Genomic DNA, 21,340 nt, shown 5'->3' on the forward strand with positions numbered 1-21,340 from the left:
TCAAACAAAACTATGAGATAATAATGAATTTTTTAAAACACTTATTTCTCATTTCTCTCTTCACTTAAAATCTTTGTTTCACTTTCAAGAACGACTTTCAACTTGAATACAATTTGAAGTCTGCCTGTAATAAAAATGGAGTCAAAAGGGACCTGAGCTTTCGATCCTAGCAGAATCTTCATCAGAGGCAAAATGACAAATGGGCAGGGACAGCAATCACATAATAGGAATACACACAAGAACAGTCAGGGGAGGGCTAGGGACACAGAACAAAGAAAACAAAAGGGATGGGTTGGAGGTCACTGGTAAGGAGCCCAACATGCAGGTAAAGGGAGGGGGATTAGAGCAGGAGGGTGGACAGACAAAAGGCAGAGGAGGGTCAGTGATGATCTCCGGGACTATTGGGGGGGGGGGGGGGGCAACCTTTGAAGGATAAGGATGAATAGGGAGGCAACATCAAACAACATGAGGAACAACAGAGGGATAAAGAAAGGAAAAGAGTGAAAGAGCAACAGCAAGAGTGGGGCTGAGCAAGCAGCGAGCCCTAACCTGGTGTACCAAGAAGAGGCAACAAAAAGAAAAATTATGAGTCAAACCAACAAATGCAATAAGTTATCAAACATAACAAAGTGTATATAAAATAATAATAATAACAATAAAGATGATATTGATAAAAGAAATGGTAAAGATGATCATAATAATAATCATGAAAAGGGTGAAAAAACACAAAAACCAAAAGGAGAAATATATGCATATGTGGATATGCATGCAAGTATATGCATACAGGTATGCGCATATAAACACAGACAAATACAAGTGTGTGAATGTGTAGGCGGAAAAAGGCTGTATAAAAGAGATTCTGACAAGAGGAAGGAATCAATCGAGAATAAAAGGTGTGCAATAGGAAAAAGCGCAAAGAATGGGGAAAATGTTTTCAAAAAATGTAATAAAAAAGATAACAATAATAATATAAAGTGGTGTCTGCATGATACCCATACCCTCCCCCAGTCTTGTAGGGAAAAGGTCACTCATAACAGCACATATAATGTGTATTGCACTATTTCCTTCATATCTCAATATCCCTGTACTGTAAATAAAGAATGTTTCCGTAGAAATATTGCTGTGATCAAATAAGTAGAAGAATTAAGGGGGGGGGGGGAGAATCATTTCAAGATATGAATGACTGAAAAAAAAATATGACAGCATCATAAACATCATCTACCTGATGCAAGTCAAAAGGGCATTGACACTTGACAGAGGTTTATGATGTTAGTGCCCTTCTGCCTCTAAACTATCCAACTATTATGATAATTCATCCAAAATCCAGAATGAAATCTGAGGCCATTGAAATCAACGGTCAAAAACAAATTCTATATTTTGATATACAGCTGTTCCATTACATTCCATGCATCTTAAAGATTGATTGTCACTTAAAAATCAATGATTCAGATAAATCTTAGATCCCCCAACAACAACAAAAACTAGACTTGGAATTTGTCAACACTGACAAATTAGGTGATCCGATCTATTTGGAAATCAATGATTCAAATCCTGATCCCAATAGGCATGGCCATAAATGTTTCATCTGCGTTTAGGGGATATTTGCCGTGTGATGTTTGGATTCTCATTTAGAAAAGGGAGTCAGACCTGCCATCTTTGGTACCGAATTCCGTATACACTAACGAAGATACAGAATGAAGTATATTTGACCTTTGACCCCACTTTCCACAGCCAAGATGGTATCTGAGCAAAAAGTGGTGATTTTGTGAAATGATCCTTGTAACATGGTCTTTGCGTGTGCAAAATGTGGGAAAGATAGGACATGTATTCACCAAGATACAGGATGAAACATTTATGACTTTTGACCCTAATTTACATACCCAAGATGGTGTCCGATCAAGTAGTTGTTATTTTATGAAATAATGTACGTGACATGAACTAAACATGTGCAAAATATGGGGGTGATAGGGGCTGTTTTTCTTGAGTTATTGCAAAGAAAGTTGCAGAAAGAAAGAAAATCTCAATACATCGAAGATAAGCTTTAATTGCAACCAAGTTTTTTTAACGTGATCCCGACATAGTATGAAAAACAGTGTGTAAGTAATGATAGTGCAAAGTCTCAGCTACAACATATTAAAATCAGGGAGAAATTCAGTGAGCTAGTGCTCGAAAAAGATAGTCATGTCAATTTTCATTTGCAGAAAAAACTGCACTCCCATAGAGATAACACGTCATAACAAAGATAGAGAAAGAAGTACATATGACATTTGACCCCACTTTGCACAGACAAGATGGCATCTGAGCACAAAGTAGTTATTTTGTGAAATGATTCTTGTAACATGGTCTTTACGTGTGCAAAATATGGGAGAGATAGAACATGTATTCACCAAGATACAGGATGAAACATTTATGACCTTTGACCCTAATTTACATACCGAAGATGGTGTCTGATCAAGAAGTTGTTATTTTATGAAATAATGTACATGACATGAACTAAACATGTGCAAAATTTCGGGGTGATAGGGGCTGTTTTTCTTGACTTATTGGAAAGAAAGTTGCAGAAAGAAAGAAACATCTCAATACATCGAAGATAAGCTTTAATTTCAACCAAGTTTTTTAATGTGATCACGACATCGTATGAAAAAATGGAGGACACATTTGCGATAGCCCAAAGTCTCAGCTACAACATATTAAAATCTGGGAGAAATTCACCGTAGTGTAAGTGAGCTAGTGCTCGATAAAGGTAGTCATGTCAATTTTCATTCCAAGAAAAACTGCACTCCCATAGAGATAACACGTAAACTGGTGAAATTTGACAACATTACTTTCAATCCGTTTTTACGAGGTGATAACGTCATCCAGTCAAAATTTTGTAAGACACTTTTAAAAGAACATTAAATAAGCTACAACATACTGAAATCTTGGAGAAAATTAACGAAGGATAAGTGAGATACGCTCGAGTGAACTTGAAATTTGGTGACGTCATTTTGAAAATTTACTTTTTTTATTTTATTAAGAAATCTGATATCTTTTAGTCATTTTTTCAGCATCGCCAACCCATGAATTGACATGTACAACTCATCAGCTTTCAGAATATGTAAAGAAAATGGGGGGTCACCGTCCATCCTGACGAGTAAAATCGGATTTAAAATTGGCGGTTTTTTTGCATAGTTGCACTGTATATCGCCATTGACGCGCGCGCGGAATTTCAACTTTGACGGGCCTGTATGACGTCATATTGAGTCGGATCGACTTGAAACTTGGTAGATATATTCCTTGACATTTCAGACATCCGATCAAAGTGAAAAAACGGGAAATTTCTATTGTATATGAGCTGTGCGTGCGTATATGTTCGCGCGCGTACGCGTCCGTCCGATTTTTTCAATTTTTCAAAAAATGCTCCAAATGGTCTGAAACGTATGCAAAAAAAAATTTGAGCGCGATTGGAGCATACAAATATTTCAACGCGCGCGTACGCGCACGTTTTAACGGTGCGATGAATTTTGAATTTTGAGTAGAATTCCCTTGAATTGAAATTTACGTGACGTAAATTTCATTGAAAAATTCCATTCCATTAATGAGATATGATTGAAAATGTGTTTTCATATAATGACGTCATAGTGACGTCACGGTCGACTGATCACTACGATTTTACTTGACCCGTCGTCTTTGGGACATGATACATATATGGTATAATTTTGACATTGATAGGAAGAGGACTTTTTGAGCTAATCTCTACACAAATTTTGTCCAGAAATAAAGAAGGAAAAAGAATCCGTACAGATACAGAAGGTGATCCGAAGGATACTCGGATCACCTAATAAACTCAAAATGCATAGGTAGTGGAAATACGCTAATTACAGATGAATAATTCTCCTTATGCTCTCAATAATGTGCTAGTACAATGACAAGAAGCATTTTGTTGGTACAGTTCATGACCATTTTGATGTACAGAGTGAGATGGACAAAACCTTATAATTCCATTTGTTGCCATGAAACAGGATTGCAAAACAAGGTGGTTTTTTTTTTTTCTATTTTGAGAGTCCTGTTTGATTTGTTTATAATGTCAGGTCAGAGCACTCACACAAAGTTTGGGTTCTGCAATTACTGGATTCAGAAAGGGTCCTAGAATTGCTTGATTTTCCTTGATTTTCTCCCATCATTCTCATTAAAATATGTCAACTATACCAGGCAAATATTGATAAACAAGAGAAAAAAGTACAAACCCCAAAGAAGTTGAACTAGAACAATATCGCATGCTAGTGATCATGAACAGACTGCAATCCAGACTTCCATGGCATACCATGCACACACACATGCAAGTGCAGAAACATGTGCACACAAAAAGAGAATCTCCGGCTCATCAACTTTGCACACATGTTGCATTAGAGACAAACAGGTATAAGGGCTTCACAGTAAACTCATTCGGCTTAGAGTGATTTGGTTGTTGCACCATTGCATCCAAAACACTGTTCTGCTCAGGTAGGGATAACAGCGAAGATTAACACTGACTGGTATCCCATCTGCTGCTAGACAGGTGATGATGATGATGATGATCCACAGCTCTATTTTGTATAGCGCCATATATCTGTTATAGAAACAGTTAGAGGTGCAGGCTCCTCCATGAGAGTTAGCAATTGAATGCCTGGTGAAAAATGTGAGTTTTGAGTGAGGCTCTGAAGTGACCCAGTTAGTCAATTTCACTGAGAAAAGATGGGAGGGAGTGCCAAAGGCGAGGAGCGATAGAGGGAAATGCCCGGTCTCCGTATCCCTTGAGACATGTGTGATGGGCACCTGGAGAGTAAGGCCAGATAAAAGGAAGGCCAGGGCGAGGCTGCTGTCGCTCGATTAGGAAGATGGGTATCCTGGGGCCAGACCATGAATGGCCTTAAAAGTGAGCAGTAGGATCTTAAGGTGCACTCCTCATAGAAATACTCCCATGATTGGGTAAGGAAGATGGTTTTCAAGCACACAAACTTTGAGCTCCTGAGGGATTTTTAACAGTGTAAAGACAGTATCCAGCTGCTATCACTGGCTCGGAACCATCCAACATGATGTAAAAATTTATCAGTGAACTGTTGAAGTCCATCACTGCTTAAACTGGCATACCAGACTTCAGCTGTCTTCTTCAACCACATTGATACCCATCATCCATAAGAGTGGCTGGTCAGTGGCCACAGTGACTGCCCGGGCCTGTGGAGCATACGTGTTGGATGTGCTGATCAAGCCACCATATTGCATAGATTGATTTTCTGTACAAGACAAAAGTTAAAAGGATAGAAATCATACATTTTGTATTCATTTCTTTGAATTATTGCATCATATATGAATACACAAACATACGTAGTCAGTGCATTCATGTTCATATCTTTTTTTAGTAAGGTCAGTGTGACATAAATTTCCAATATTTCAAAGAAAGAAGCAGATGGTTTTAAATCTCCATCAATGAGAGATAAGAGTTCAATACATACATTATGAATTCAAACTTAGTTTCACTTTCTAATGATTTACTGTCTTCATATTTACTATCAGTACATGTCCAATTCAGAAATGAAACAACATTTTGTCTACTCTCCATGGCAAAATGCTAAAACATAAGCCTGCTTTTATTAAAGATGGAACAATTCCCTTTAACTGGAATGGATTCACTAAATTTTGTTTCAGTTGCTTGAACACTTTTAGTTGTATGATAAATAGGCCCAAATAAAGTGAAAAAAAAAATAACAAGCATTGCATGTGACAAACATTTCCGAAAACTAGCTATCAAACTCTTAACTATCTTTTTTTCTTTTGCTGAGATGACTATAAGAATGCTGCAAATGACTTGATGCATGCTTCACAGCTCAAACTTTCTTAACCTTTGATGTTACAGACTGAAATATCAAGCTATCACTCAAACATTCAAAATATCCTAAATTTCAGGTGGGAAAATAGCCTCTTGCATCCTGTTTCCTGAGGTTACCATCCATCAAGTGACTACATGACAGGGACAGTCTTGTGACCTGCGACTCACCAATGTTCCACTTGAGGCCTGTCGTCTTGACCCTATCACACTGGCACTTGACCGGCACTAGACCACACCACTTTGCTTCCAGACCAGTGTCCACTTCAATCTGGTGAGCACCCTGGTGCACACAGAGAAAAGATCAATGTCTAAAACATCAGATTGCTGAATGAACAGTTCCTATTGTTCTCCAATCCAATTTAACATAACCCATAACTGTGAAGTGACTTAGTGAGGGATCTATGGACAGGTTAATGGGAGACTTCTAAAGTCATTAAACTATCACCTCCTCTAATATGTGCATGCGGCTGCTATTAAAACATATCAACATTACATGAAAACTAGTGAAACTCTTGGGATTCCTTAACTTTAGCATCTCATGCCCTATCTATGTGAATCTTCATAATCTCTTCATCTGATTTGACTCTATTTATAAAAGCAAGGTTGAAAAGGGGTGGGCTTGGATTTTGACTGATATAGTACATTGCATAAAGCTAAGCATTCAGCACAGAGCTAAAGCTCAATAAAATGCGGGACACTGGGCTCAAAAGTAACATTTGCATCTGATGAATATCGCTTAAACTGAAGTCCATTTAATCAAAAAGATTTATTTCACACTATGTTTGTCATATTTTGGCTTCCTATTTTCAAACTAATATTACTCTGGTACCACATACTATAGTATCTAATGCAAAATATGTAAGCACATCTGTTCATTCATGAAGCATGGAAAAATGTCTGCCTTGAAAGACTTATGCTTAATTCACGTGCAACGGAATATCAACCACAATCCTTAAGAGGAATTGTGAATTTCAGCCTCTGAACACAAAGCCATGCAATGTGAAATCTAACGAGCAGTAATCGCCATTATTATCATGTTGTAACACTCTGATGAGGTCCAAGTTAAAAATAGGACCCTGAACCAGGCCCTACAATCTTCCTTTGATATGAAAATCTGCTACTCACTGGGCTTAGGACACAGGCAAGAGATGCATCCCCTATGAGGTATATCGGTAGCTTGGTGTAAGAAGTAGCAGTGAGGACAGTGTTGATGTTGGCAAGGGTCTGGTCTAATCTTCCACCAAAAGCTCCAAATACCACGATGCTGTCAACCTAGACAGTGCAAAAATGTATTGATGTCATTGAATATCATTTATAAAATTAGATATCAATTCAATATATACAAGTTAAGACTGAATTACCATTTAGACACGGAATGCTCTTTGTATCTAAACAAATCTAGCTTTGGTGGACCAATGATGGGCGTAGTCTCATGACATCATATACCTACAGTTTACTTCTATTTCACTGCCTTGATTTTTCACATTATTTGACACATTTGTTTTTGTTTTTTTTAATATGTAAATTACACATTAACTCTTCAACATGTGATCATAAAATCACTGCCAGTAAATTTAAAATTTTCCTGGGATTTTTTTTAATGATTAGATTTTGAAATAAATCAAACAACTAAAACTTACATCTGGAGCTTCTTCTTGGAGCCTCTGTAGTACTATCTTCAGACACTTGGTGAAGTCTGTGTAGTCCTGATCTGGGGTTGGAATCACTTTACTCCCCTGGTTGAAGGACATGAATAAATACGATAAGAATATGTGAAACACAAAAGGAAATCACTTGCTTCAATGTCATCTTACTCTCCAGCATTTTTCATTGCTATCTACTCCTCCTTAATCTTTAGCTCTCGATCAATTTGATGTAAGTAAATCAGACTCTAAATATCAAATCATGATTGTGTCAAAAGAAACCAAAAGGCATTATCAAAACTCTGATGACCTTATTTTAGCAGCTGATTTCTTCCTTTAGCCATCTACATGTGACCCCGGTCTGCAGAGAGATGAAGTTTGATGTCCAGTAAAATGTTGCTTAGTCAGTAATATCAAAGGAAGGCTGATGTGATGCCATATTGCAAGTGCTCTTTAGGCCACTAAGGTTTGTATGCTTGAATTTATTTTACATGGCTACAAGGGAAACAGTGAATGCTTATTTAGTAAGGTAACAACTGGAAAGAGTAATGAATGAGGATAAAAATGCTTTGCTTATGATTAGAGGCCCAACCACTGATGTCAAGGGACTTAAACCAGGGATCTTGAGAATGAGAATCCATCTTGATATCCACTGAGCCAAGATGGCTCCATTGGTTGCATGAGGCTGCATCAAGCTAGCTTTAAAAAGAATTAATTCAAAGCATTACAATGTACCAAAGAGATCGAAGACAAAGTCCTTTGCTATAGCTTGTATTGGAACTAGGTGCGAGCATGGTTAGCAACAATGGTGTTAACAGATATTTGGGCTACAGGCCAGGTGAGGTTGTTTAGAACCATTTTCCATGGCGATGAATGGCTATGATGTCATACTTTGGCACTGTGTAATACTAATAGTCTACTGCCTTGAGAGAGATATATTGTAATTGTGGAAAACTTTATCTTCCTCAAGATGGTTACCTCTCTCTCAAGAGCCAGCTTCACTTCAGGTCGGATGGAGTCAAAATCCCCAGTCAGCAAATCAGGGATATACCTGATTGAAGATAACATGGGACACAAATCACAGTAACATCTCTTGCACAAAGTATGAATATCAATGGCCTTGGATTCAAGGACAGAAACATTATCATTTAAAGTTTCTTCAGTTGTCATAGAAAAGATTTCAGTAAAAAATGTAAAATCACTCATTCAAGATTACTTTTAGGAAGTGATACTCAAGCTGGTAGTGTTTTAGATCAATCAGCCCCAGGGTAGACTGTCCTGCATCAAGCTACCAGCCAACAGGAGCACTCTGAAGTACTACTGTGAATATCCAACAGTACTGTAGTTATTAGCATGTCACACACAGAAACAGGTGTAGATAATGCACACCTGGAACTCAATTCTACCACACACTGGCATACAACACATTCAAGAACCAAGAAGCATGCATTGCAGACAGCCCCACACAGAACCCATGATATTCTCTAGAAGGATGCACATTTGACTCCCAGTGACAAATATTATGATACAGATAAGGGTTCCACTTCTAGGAAGGTATGAAAGAAATGTAAATACAATCCATGTAAAAATTGTGCTTTTTTTAGAGGTTACACTTAAACTCATGTTATGTAGATGGAGACATAGTGGAACATTCCAGATTATTTTGGTATAATAAATGAAGTAATGATGGAGACCTGATTCTCACTGCAGACTTTACAGAGCATTTATCAAAGTGATAGTGCATCAATAAAAAACATCCTGCGGTATTTGGCCACTGACAAGATTCTGGAAAGGAGGACACCAACTGCTGATATTGTCTTTGTTATTGGCCTGTAAACATTGCATTTACCAGTGAATTACCGAAATGACAAACCAGTTTCTTCATTTGAACATATGCATGACATTTCCAGCTATTGACCTCATTGCCTTCTATTTCGAGTCGGGATAAAATTGTCACAAACCGTTTGCTGCCCTCTTGTGATGGCAGATCAGTGAGGCGGTTGGAAGCACCGTCGGCAGCGGCTCTCAGCACAGCTCGGTCCCATACCTTTGTCAGGAGGGGTTGGAGATCAGCCAGGGGTTGATTCAGAGCAATCACAGCTACCTTATCTATGGAGAATATACCAGAAGTCAACCACTTATCAGCTGTTAAAACAATCATATGATGCTTATTAGTTATACATCAAATAAGTCAAATAACTTAATCAATTCTTTTTCACTCTATGATTATGGTACCAAACAGTAAAATATTCAGAATAAGTGTGATCAGTCCCAAGGAAAACATGGCCAGTCAGCAGCTAAGTTTGTGGATTAAAATAATATCTTTCTGAATTACTGTCCAAATTCATGACATTTTTGAGAAATAGTATAGTATACAACTTTCATTATTATTATCATTAATATCAATGTTGTAATCACAGTTAACACATCATAACAGGGATTAATTGGCACAGCGATCGATAAATCCAATCTAAAAAAATCTGGCCACCATGACAGCAGTGTGTACACCTGTATCTGTAAGTAAAGAATAAAGATGCGCTACACAGTGCCATAACCTGGGGTATGATGGTACCCAGAGTTTCAGCGTGCCAAGTAATCTTATGAAAGACATACATTGTAGTTTCCACCCTCTCATGCCTAACATGATAAAATCCTATTACCATTGTACTCGTATGTAAACATGTCTATGGGACTCAAAGAGTTAAAGATAGTATAGCACATATATGCAGTAATTAATACCAAGACACAAGTAATGCTATCCATACAAATGAATCAAGTACTATTTGGCTGTGCAATTTCATATCTGTCTATAAGGGGTGGCACTCTATGGCTACAGCCCACTTTAATATTTGTTTGTTTGTTTGTTTGTTTTTTAATTAGACAAGGCATGACTCTGGAAGGGTTAAAACATTTCATCAACCAACTTCCCTTTTGGTTCTTCTTCTTCCTTTCCAGTACAGTCTACCAATGAGGTGTATTGCCATACTTTTTGTTACAGGATGATATCCAAGGATATCAGAGGTAATCAAATTCACAGATAAACATTTATACATTCACATACATAAAGTCCCCCCCCCCCCACACACACACACACAATACGTAAAGAAGTGTGTGTGCATGTGTGCTTGTGTGTGTGATTTTAAATCTCTAAGTCAACACAGGTAGGATGAACACTTGATGACTTTGCATTCAATATGGCAGCTCTGATTAATCTAGAGTGGTTATGTGTAGTGGACCCTCAATTCTACCATGGAGCTACTTAGCAGCTCCATGATTCTACTATGCAGAACTGAGAGAATCCATGGGCCTATATCACACCACAAAGGAATGAATTCTTTTCCAGTCTAAACTACTAACCTTGCCTTACTCGCATGAATGCTCTATTAATCCAAAATTTAGCATTATCAGAATACTAATGCTAGCAAGTTCAAGCTTTACTGAATTCCACTCATTGTGTCCCTTTTGAACTCTAGCTTTGGTATCTACTCTAGGGCAACAAGTCAAAACGATTTCTAAACCACAAAAATGTCTTTTATTGTGCATTGCCTTTCATTGTGCATTTCATATATCAACAGGTATTTATACATATGATTTGTATAGATCACCACACCAGACCAGCTAGCCATAATCTGGTCCTCTACTGCCATGGTTGAGTCATATCTAGTTGGTACATTAAATCATGACCATTTCAACCATTACAAGAAAATACCTCAGTTGGCACCTTGGCACTCCTAAATATGTGGAGTTTATGAAAGCAGAAGGACTCATGACATACTCAGGGAAAGATTGTTCAAAAATGTGATTGTTAAAAAGAAATATGCTTTTAAAATTTGGGTTATGGTATGTGATGTATACCCTTTCTAGGCGGGAGCTCTACAACAATTTATGATGACACATCAATATAATAAAAAATCTAACAGGAATTTTGAACAATAATAACAGCAAAATCATCTAATTAGACATTAAAAGATCACTTGACTTGAACCTCTTCCTGAGGCATGGCAATATATTTGCCCTTGACATAATATCTGATTAACAGTTCTATGGAATGTATAACTTTTACCACAGGCCCCCCCCCCCCCCATAAAAAAAAAAAAAAAATGACATTCCTGCAAAATGATGCAAAAGATAAAACTTCTTTTCATATTCTACTCCTATGCAGACAGGCATTCACTTATAAGATAATGTGCTGAGTTAATGTGCTGAGTTAATGTGCTGAGTGTAATTCAATTATTGTATGTGTTTAATGACTGTACACATTGATTTACAGCCGTGTATATCATGTTATTCTTACTTGTGTCTTGATATGTCTGTTTCCCTCATTTTTCATTTTTCCTTTCGTCCTTTCCCTGTGCGCTTAGAAACATGGTATTAAGCGCATTACAAATGTAATGTATTATTATTATTATAATAAGATTCAGTCAACATCTCTGTTACATCACAATTTATATGGCATTATAAAATCTTGACTAATAATGCTACTCTGTGTGTTGAATGTAGACTAGAGAAGGATGTCACAGCTTTTGGTTTTTCATTGATTGCAGGAATCCAATGACATTGACAGTACTTCCTATCTCCAAGGTTAATAGATTTCAGCTCAGCATGGATTGCTAGCCTGACTAGAATAATTAATTTATGCCCCTCTACCTGCTTTCATCATCCTGGTGATGTTACCAGTACTGAGTCAAGTCTGTGGGGGCTATGCACTCTGGTCAATTGATCCAAACCTTGGTGATATTTGATTAATATTACAGGATCTGACCATCTACCACTTGTGATTTTCAGTGCTTGTTTATCACATAGACTGGTCGCTTAATTTGATTTGAATTTATGGAAGCAGAGACAGTATATTTCTTCATCAAAAGCTCAACAATAATTCTTATCATTATCTAAAAGTGAATCAGTATGTTTAGTACAACCCAATCATTAATACAGCACCATGTGGCACTCCAATATTTGTGTGCATATGATGTTTTCTTATGTAACAGAATTTCTTAAAGGGGATCGCTAGTAACTGATCAGTGGGTATCAGTGGGAATGCTGGATGATTATTCCAATCCTTGTGGGATTCACTTAAGAGTACATTATATATCTATTCTTGTGTGAAAATTATTTGCTTCAGAACAGTCTCATATTCAAGTAATGTGCACTTTAATGCCCGTCACTGTACAGGCATGCTAACCTGGAAACATTAAACTGCACATTACTTGAATCAGAGACCATTCTGAAGCAAATTATTGTCACACAACAATAGATATATAATGTAATCTTAAATGTTTCCCACAAGGATTGGAACAATCATCTTCCAGCATTCCCACTGATTCCCGCTGATCAGTTACTAGCCATCCCCTTTAATTGGTTTTCTACGGCTGCATTCCAAAACATGTTTTCTGATGGAAGCCACACAATATCTCCAGTGATTTCAATGAATCTCCAGTCATCCATATGTCCAACCAAATTCATCTATGGACAGCATTTGACAAAATATCTGCTAAAATGAGATATGAAATAATCACAGATAATGAAGATTAGCTTCCTCTTGATTAAATAAGCATTGAATAACTGGTTCCCTACACTGAAGTCACATGTGTTAGTTGATCTATCACTCTTTTAAGCAATTTTGATACTCCTGCTATTGATCTGCAGAGTGGTTGTGCAATATCCCCAACATCTATTCAATGTACATTTCTGTTTTCATCACACACAAAAAAGTCATTTTGAGTTTGTTACCACATTCAAACATTTCCTGTATTACTTTTATCCTTATCCCTAGACTCCATGCCATCATTCACTCAACTTAGTCACAGCATCATCAAATCTTCAAAAACCGGTTTAGAAGTGAATACCATCATAGTGCATATTATCAAACAGTTCCTCTATCACATAACATTTTTTTTTCCATGTAGCCTAGACAGAGCTACCAAGTCTCACGCATTCTGCGTGAGACTCAAGCATTTAGGGTCTGTCTCACGATCTCACGCATGGCACCCATTTTTCTCACGCATCTGGTGAAGTCTGCAATTTGGGCCAAAAATAAGGAGCATAGCTCAAAGGATTAAAGTGATAGTTGCAATTGAAGGTAGGCCCTATATTTCCCTTTTGCATTTCAAAATTAGTAAAAAATAGTCACTAAAGTATGCACCAGATTGCATCATTAAGAGCTAATAATTTAAAAAAGCTCCCTACCATGGGAGGGGGACACCCTCCTCGTTCCCGTGCGCATGCGCGCAAGCGCCGAGACGCCGAGTCATAAAAATCTCACTCATAAAAGTTTTTTGAACTTGGCATCTCTGCCTAGATCTATGAAAGCAAACTTGATTTGTAAACATGTAGAAAGTAATTACAGTGAAACCCCGTTATAACGTGGTCTGTGGGACCAGCGATATTACCTCGTTATAACTGGTACCTCGTTATAACTGTACGCATCAAAAATAAGGAAAAACATAAGCACGACATCATATACCCATCAATGAAACTTAAGAACATCCTTTGCGTTGCTATTACACTATTATGGATCATTATTATTGAGAGAATAAAGGGAAATTATTTGTGAATTAGAAGAAAACGTAGGGGTTGAAATGAGTTTTTTCTTTATTGTAATTCTTGTTTGTTAAGTTTTTCTATTAGCACCAGCGCAAATAGAGTAACATACAGGCGTTGTTTACCGTAACTTGCAAGGTATTTTTACGCTGTTGGTGCACAGAAGGAATGCGATGATTTCATGAATCATTTCGGCTGTAATCTTGTACAATGTGTGATCGTTGCGCCCGAAGGGCTTAAAAATGCGTTCTTTATTTTCTTCCGGAAATGTCCTCGCGTTTTGTTCATCAGTTCTTGAAAAATATGCGACAAGATTGAATGTGGAAGGTTGGGATCCTTTTTACGCAAATCTGTACCTGGCAGACCATTCTGAAAACAAGAAAAATCTTCATTGTGAAATGCAGTGTTAAAATTGTGATAATGAACAAACCGAGATTTATTCAAACTAATAAATGTATTTGATCCTTTTTCTGATTTAGGTTAACATGCGTCATTCAACTATTTTTACGCTACTGTCACCTGGCGAGATCGCGATGATTTCAGAGTAACATGCGTTGTTTACCGTTAACTTGCGAGGTATTTTACGCTGTTGGTGCCCAGCGGGAATTCGATAATTTCATGAATCATTTCAGCTGTAATTTTATACAATGTATTATCATTGCGCCCGAAGGGATTAAAATGCGTTCTTTATTTTCTTCCAAAAATCTCTTCGCGTTTTGTACATCCGTTCTTGAACTGTTAAATGCGTTTGTTTCTTTTTCCGAACACCGATTAAGCAGGTTAACATGCGTTATTCATCTATCTTTACGCTACTGTCACCCGGCGAGATCGCGATGATTTCATTAATTATTTCGGCTTTAATCATACACACTCATATTTAAATTATCATTTGTTAAATGATAATGAACAAATCCAGATTAATAGACACGTTTGTTTCTTTTTCTGAACACCGATTAAGTATAGGTTAACATGCGTTATTCAAGTATTTTTACGCTACTGTCACCCGGCGAGATCATGACGATTTCATGAATTATTTTGGCTTTAATCACACACACTCATATTTAAATTATCATTTGTTAAATTATAATGAACAAATCCAGATCTACTCAAAGTAATAAATGCGTTTGTTTCTTTTTCTGAACACCGATTAATTATGTTAACATCATGCGTTATTCAACTATTTTTCGCTACTGTCAGCCGGCGGGATCGCGATGATTTCATTAATTATTTCGGCTTTAATCATCCACACTCATATTTGCTAACTAGCAAAAGAACTGGAAGTCGGAACTACAAATGGAGAGGATATAATGCTGAGTTGCACACGCATTCTAATTGTCCACTTTTGGCCACAAGTGTCGCTACATGGAAAGTTTTGGGATGCGTTATCTTTTTTTTTTTTTCTCGATGCGCTGTGATCTGACCTGATATCACGCACGCGTATCTCGCGAAAAAGAAAAGCGAATGATTATGTTAATAATTTAGTAGGAACATTGGAAGGCATTCCTGTGTCTTATTGCAAGGTTTAGAAGAAAACATGGAGGGAATGGTTCTCTGCAAAATCGGAAAAAGACGTGGATTGCGTGAATTCAGTTTTCAATGTTTCGTTTGTCGCGTGTTTGAAAGTGGCAATTTAGTCAAGAAATGGAACCTCGTTATATCCGATCAAATTGCTTATGTTTTTCTTCGTCATGATGCACCGAAATTGTCCTCGTTATAACCGAACTCGTTATAACCGATTCGTTCTGCCATAGGTTTACACGCAAAGGAAAACGGGACCGACGCGATCACCTCGTTATAAGCGGTTCCTCGTTATAACCAAACTCGTTATAACAGGGTTTCACTGTACTTGTGGATAGTCCTGGGAGAAATAAAATGCAGGTCACCAATTACATACAGCAAAGAATCAATCATGCCCAGTTTGAAGATGTACTCTTCTTCCATGCACTTGAGTACACAAGTGTCCTTGTTGATATCACACACACACACACACACACACACACACACAGTAAACTGTAATACCTCTCAGGATTGAAGGAATCAGGGGAACCAGAAGAAGGCAATTAACAATCATGATTATGGAGTCTGGCTTTATCCCATACTATACTTGTGAATATGTCTCCCTGTTTGTCTGTCAATCCTCTCTTTCTCTGTAGCTCTCCATCCAGCCACATTCATCTCTCTCTACCTCAATCTGCTGAGTGCGCCAGGAAATGATGGTGAACATATCTGAATATTTGAATTTTAGTTTATTTAACCTTGCCCTGCAGACGATAAGGTGAACACGCATCAATCTGAGCTTTGAAGTTTCTCTGTCATTACCTCAAAACATCATAGACACTATGGAACTTTATCTTGAATGATCCGTATTCTGTGGGCAGATGAGCTGGACTTACCCTTTGAGTCATCCTCAAAGCAGGCAAGAGGTCTCCAGATTCGCTCATCTGCCATTTCTGTAGGAGGACCCATCAAATGTGAAAGTCCAAGCCCGCACAGCCATCCGATGTGGAACATTTTGGGCCAGAGTCTGTTGATTGCTTCTTTGGCTGGTTCACATCACAAAGCCATCTGTGCTTTCTGTTCCAAAATTTCTCATTCAGTGTGTTCACTCGCAGAACTTCATCAGTACAAGAGGCCACAAATATGACTAACTGCAACAGTGCTTTGACCTTGACCCAAACCTACACAAACTATGAGAGAAGCACCAACACACAAAGAGAATGAACAGGTAGGCATAAACACAAAGTCAGGTCATCACTATCTATAAACAAGCCACAGAACTGCTCTGATCAAATCAATACCTTGGAACATACAGTAGATATACTACATCCTGCACTGATTCCTTCATTGCTGATTTCCTAACAATGTGATGTCTTAAAACTACAAAAACAACATTATAGCATAGAGTGAGGTGAGATTACATTTACTGTCCTACATTCAAGGATTCTTTGACTTAGTTGACATATCCAATGCTTCACAAGTACCATGGTTGGATTTTTACAACAAGGATCTATGCACACTGTACAGGTTTGTGTTTTTTTTTTTTTTTTTTTTTTTTTTACTCCATTTTACCTTCTAGTCATTTCTTATATTATACCTGATATGTCATTCTTTTAGACTTTTAGTGTATGTTCATTTTACACAGATAATAATGAATACACAAGTATGTAATGCACCATTAATTCTATCTATTCTGAGGTGCAGAGAGACATGCACAGCGAATATTGAACATACAGTTGTAAGTTATACATTATACTTAACAATGAGAAGGAGGAGAGATATACAAATCTAACAAATGCTTAACCCAAACATAATGCAAACATATAATTTGGCTTCAGATTCTTTTAAAATCTGTCTACAGAGTCTGTCAATGATATTATCAATGGAAGAGTATTCCAGGGAGATGAGGCTGCAGAAATAATAAGCCTTTTCTCCAAGAGTTGAGATAGTTTTGGACAATGGACGGATGTCTATAAACTTGACACGATACATCCGCACTCTGCACTAACCTGAAATAGACTAATTTCACACAGACAAACTACAGTAACATGAGGAATGTCTGCGTGCATTTTAATTTCACAAATTTTGCGGGAGCCAAGATTCGCAAAATTAAAATGGATGCGAAGGCTCTTGCTTACACAATATGCATTGAATGCCAGAGGCACTTTGAGAAAATCTCATGCCGTGAAAAAGGCCGTCGGGTCCAATTTGTGAAAATTTCATGCCGCTAAAATACCAAGTTTTACAGAATGTTGAATTGAAATCTTATCTGATCGAATAAAAATTGGCATTCATTCTTGATATTTCTTGTTTTAGTGCACAAAATTTCAATTTGTCTGGTGTAGTCTGCATGCAACAATAGAAGTATAACAATTTCTCAAAGGATGTAAGACGTATCTTACAACTGACTTCAGCATTCATAAACAAGCAAAAGATGATTTTTATTACCATTTTAACAGATGTTACATAAGCAGTGTAAAACCACCATGATTTATTGAGTCCATTGTGATAGCAAATTTTTGCTCTCATGATTTTATTAGGCCTACACAGTACGCTCAAAATAACTTACAACAAGAGACCCGCGGGTCTAGCGCTCACCTGAGTATCGCAAGTTCACCTTTCACGCAGTCACTAATCTAAATTATTTACAGCTCTACCAAAATTTGACCTGGCATTCTCAAGTAGAAGATGAAAATGTACAATAAAGACCCAAATTTTTAAAGATTCCTTCATTTGGGGGGATTGGGGCCCCCTGGGGCCCTCTGGTGGGGCATGGTGCCCATTTTGATAAATTGAGATCCTGACCCCCTAGGGATGCTACCTGCCATGTTTGACGAAAATCATTCATGAGGTTTTCAGGAAGAAGATGAAAATGTACAATTCAGACCCCATTTGGACCTTCCCACCCCCCCCCCCCCCCCCCAAGAGGGGCACCCTGGATCTGCTATGAACACCCTTGAAACTACAGTCATTAATGTACTTATTCATAGTATTATCTTAGCTCTATAACTTCTGATTCTAGAGAAGATTTTTAAAGATTCCTTCATTTTGGGGCGTTTGGGCCCCCCTGGGGGCCCCCTGGGTGGGGTATGGTGCCCATTTGAACAAATTGAGATCCTAACCAACTAGGGATGCTACCTGCCAAGTTTGGTGAAAATGGGTCATGGGGTTCTCAAGAAGAAGATGAAAATGTACAATTTAGGCCCCATTAGGACCCCTCCCCACCCCCTCCCCTGGGTCCCAAGGGGGGCCACCCCTGATTCTGCCATGAACAAACTTGAAACTACAGTCATTAATGTACTAACTCATAGTATTAACTTAGCTCTATTACTTCTGGTTCTAGAGAAGAAGATTTTTTACAGATTCCTTAATTTTGGGGGGTTTGGGCCCCCCTGGGGGCCCCCTGGGTGGGGCACGGTGCCCATTTTAAGAAATTGAGTTCCTAATCCCCTAGGGATGCTACCTGCCAAGTTTGTTGAAAATCGGTCCTGGGGTTTTCAAGAAGAAGATGAAAATGTAAAAGTTTACGCACGACGCACGACGCACAACGAACGACGAACGACGGACGACAGACGCCGGACGCCGGACGAAGGGCGATTGCAATAGCTCACTTGAGCCTTTGGCTCAGGTGAGCTAAAAATGTAAGAAGTTGGGGTTACAGCCACAATGTGAAAAATCATTGACACAAAAGACATGATTGCACACATGGTTTTCTGAAGTTGTGATCTATCAAAAACAAACTCCCAATTCTGTGATGTCACATACCACCTACACCCCCCCCCCCAGCTCTGTACTATAAAATAAAAAATTTTCATATTGCCATGAAGTAAATTTCGAAGTGAACACCATGCACCTTCAATATGTTCCTTGTAAATATCTACCTAGACGCAACGCCTGCATGCAAAAAGTATATTTCATCATTGATAATAATGATGATGATCATAATAATAATAATAATGATAATAATAGTAATAATAATAATAATAATAATAATAATAATGAATTTTGTGCACAAGAGCAGATGGAAGATGGGCCCACACCATGTAGTTGCCAATTTGTGCTTGACTGATCACAGCTTTAAAAAAAAAATTTAATTTTCTTAGTATTAGTCATATTTTGCTCAAATTTTTGCTGTCCAGTTCTTTAACCTTTCTGCTCCTATTCAGACCAACTTATTTTTCAGGGAGGACTTTCCTTAAAAAAAGACTGCATCATACATTCTGGTAAAGGTGAATCCTTGTCACACTTGATCTGTTCAGCTTGTAGCATTTGCCCAAGTCTAGCTCATCTCTGTGTACACTGAGGACATTATTCTCTTGTTATTCTTGTTTCTACTTTTTTTTATATATCATGAAGTGTCTTGAGCATTATATCAAAATGCATATGTTGCTATATATATGAATACGTGGACGATTATTATTACTATAATTATCCAAACATTATTGTGTATCTAATATTTCATTCCTATGGGATTTTTGCAACTCATGCTTTCATCGTCATAAAAAAACAAAAAAACAAAACAAAAACACAACTTCCTAACTAATACTATGATCTCTGGATTATCAATATATCTCATCTAATAAAAGAACTGGGCCCCATTTCATAAAAGATGTTAGGATGGCAACTCTTGCTGGAATGGCAACTTCCAATAGCAACAGCCAATCAGGAAGCTGGATTTGTGTCATTATCATGACAACTGCCATTCCAGCAAGAGTTGTTATCATGTAGATGAAATGGGGCCCTGGTGTCATATCAGAATAATTTGGAGTAAAGGACTTTTTAAAATATTTACATTTCAAGAACATTTGTAAGCACACCGATGTGCCTGGAAAGGGATATTCAAAGAAATATTGGTCTGTATCTGGTCGTTGGGGATATATGTTCTGTATCTTGCTTTATGGATCAGAGCAATAACGTCAAAAAATAACAGACTCCTCCGGACAGATGGATCTTTCTGTCTATAGATTGTCATACATCAGATTCTATCCTCATCTAAATGACAATTACTTCAATACTGAAATCAATGTTGTTGCTCCAAGTTTGTTTGTTTGTTTGTAATTCCAAAGCATGTCTGTCTTTCTAGAGGTTGGTTGTCAATCAGCATTCTATAAGCATAATTATATGCAAGATGCGGCTGGACGTCCTGTCCTTACCTCGGACGTATCAGTACCAGTAGGCCTGCATACTCCTGGAGTGAAGATTTGTATGAACAATTGAAGAGATAAATTTTAATTCCTTAACAGCTTAACAGATGCATGTTAGATCACTTACATTAGACTATTTTATTTACTGGCTTTATGTACACGCTGGATGTTCTTGTGATCATGTGTTGTATCTATTTCTTTTCATTTCTTATGTAACAATTGCATAATTAGAATGCAAGGGATGATCTTGTGACAAAACATTCTTCCACTACCCAGGTCATGGGTGGGTCAATTTTTTATCATCATAACAAAATACAGAGGCTCCAAAATACTATGAATAAATGTTTGTGATAGGTGCCTTAATCACATGCATGATACAACTGACTTGTCTCACCTGATGAATTGCTGGCAATGCCTGGCATGTACGAAGAAGGCACAAATTACAAGACAACCGACAGCCGTTCCCCTTCGTTCTTAACGATCTAGTCAGTCACAGTTTGGTGTATATATGGGACTAAAGCGTCTGGCTTTGCAGCAGATTACGGAGCATGCACACCTTCCGCGGGCACGCAGCGGCGAGGATCGAGGAGGAAGAGCGCTGAGACGGAAGAGCGCACCCACGTGCAATTCTTGTACTGTTCGACTGCAATCAAAGATCGTACACGACATCT

The 21,340-nt window shown here is 37.8% G+C and overlaps 1 protein-coding gene across 1 annotated transcript; it reads right to left on the bottom strand.

The window, feature by feature from the left end:
• Positions 1–4,930: 4,930 nt before the first annotated feature.
• Positions 4,931–16,770, bottom strand: LOC140237979 (thiamine pyrophosphokinase 1-like). The gene is made up of 7 exons (XM_072317909.1): positions 16,422–16,770; positions 9,450–9,597; positions 8,467–8,539; positions 7,486–7,581; positions 6,971–7,117; positions 6,014–6,125; positions 4,931–5,252 (listed from the first exon to the last, which is right to left on the bottom strand). Exons 1-7 carry the CDS (start codon positions 16,537–16,539, stop codon positions 5,116–5,118), a joined length of 831 nt encoding a protein of 276 aa, XP_072174010.1. The 5' UTR covers positions 16,540–16,770; the 3' UTR covers positions 4,931–5,115.
• Positions 16,771–21,340: the final 4,570 nt, after the last annotated feature.

This window comes from Diadema setosum, chromosome 14 (genome assembly GCF_964275005.1).
Source record: "Diadema setosum chromosome 14, eeDiaSeto1, whole genome shotgun sequence".
NCBI lineage: Eukaryota > Metazoa > Echinodermata > Echinoidea > Diadematoida > Diadematidae > Diadema > Diadema setosum.

Coding starts and splice junctions, on each gene's coding strand:
- LOC140237979 (XM_072317909.1), bottom strand. CDS start 16,539: ATGTTCCACATCGGATGGCTGTGCGGGCTTGGACTTTCACATTTGATG. Junction 8,540..9,449: donor TCACAAGAGGGCAGCAAACG/GTTTGTGACAAT, acceptor ATCTTCAATCAG/GTATATCCCTGATTTGCTGA. Junction 7,118..7,485: donor TCCAAGAAGAAGCTCCAGAT/GTAAGTTTTAGT, acceptor TGCACTGTCTAG/GTTGACAGCATCGTGGTATT.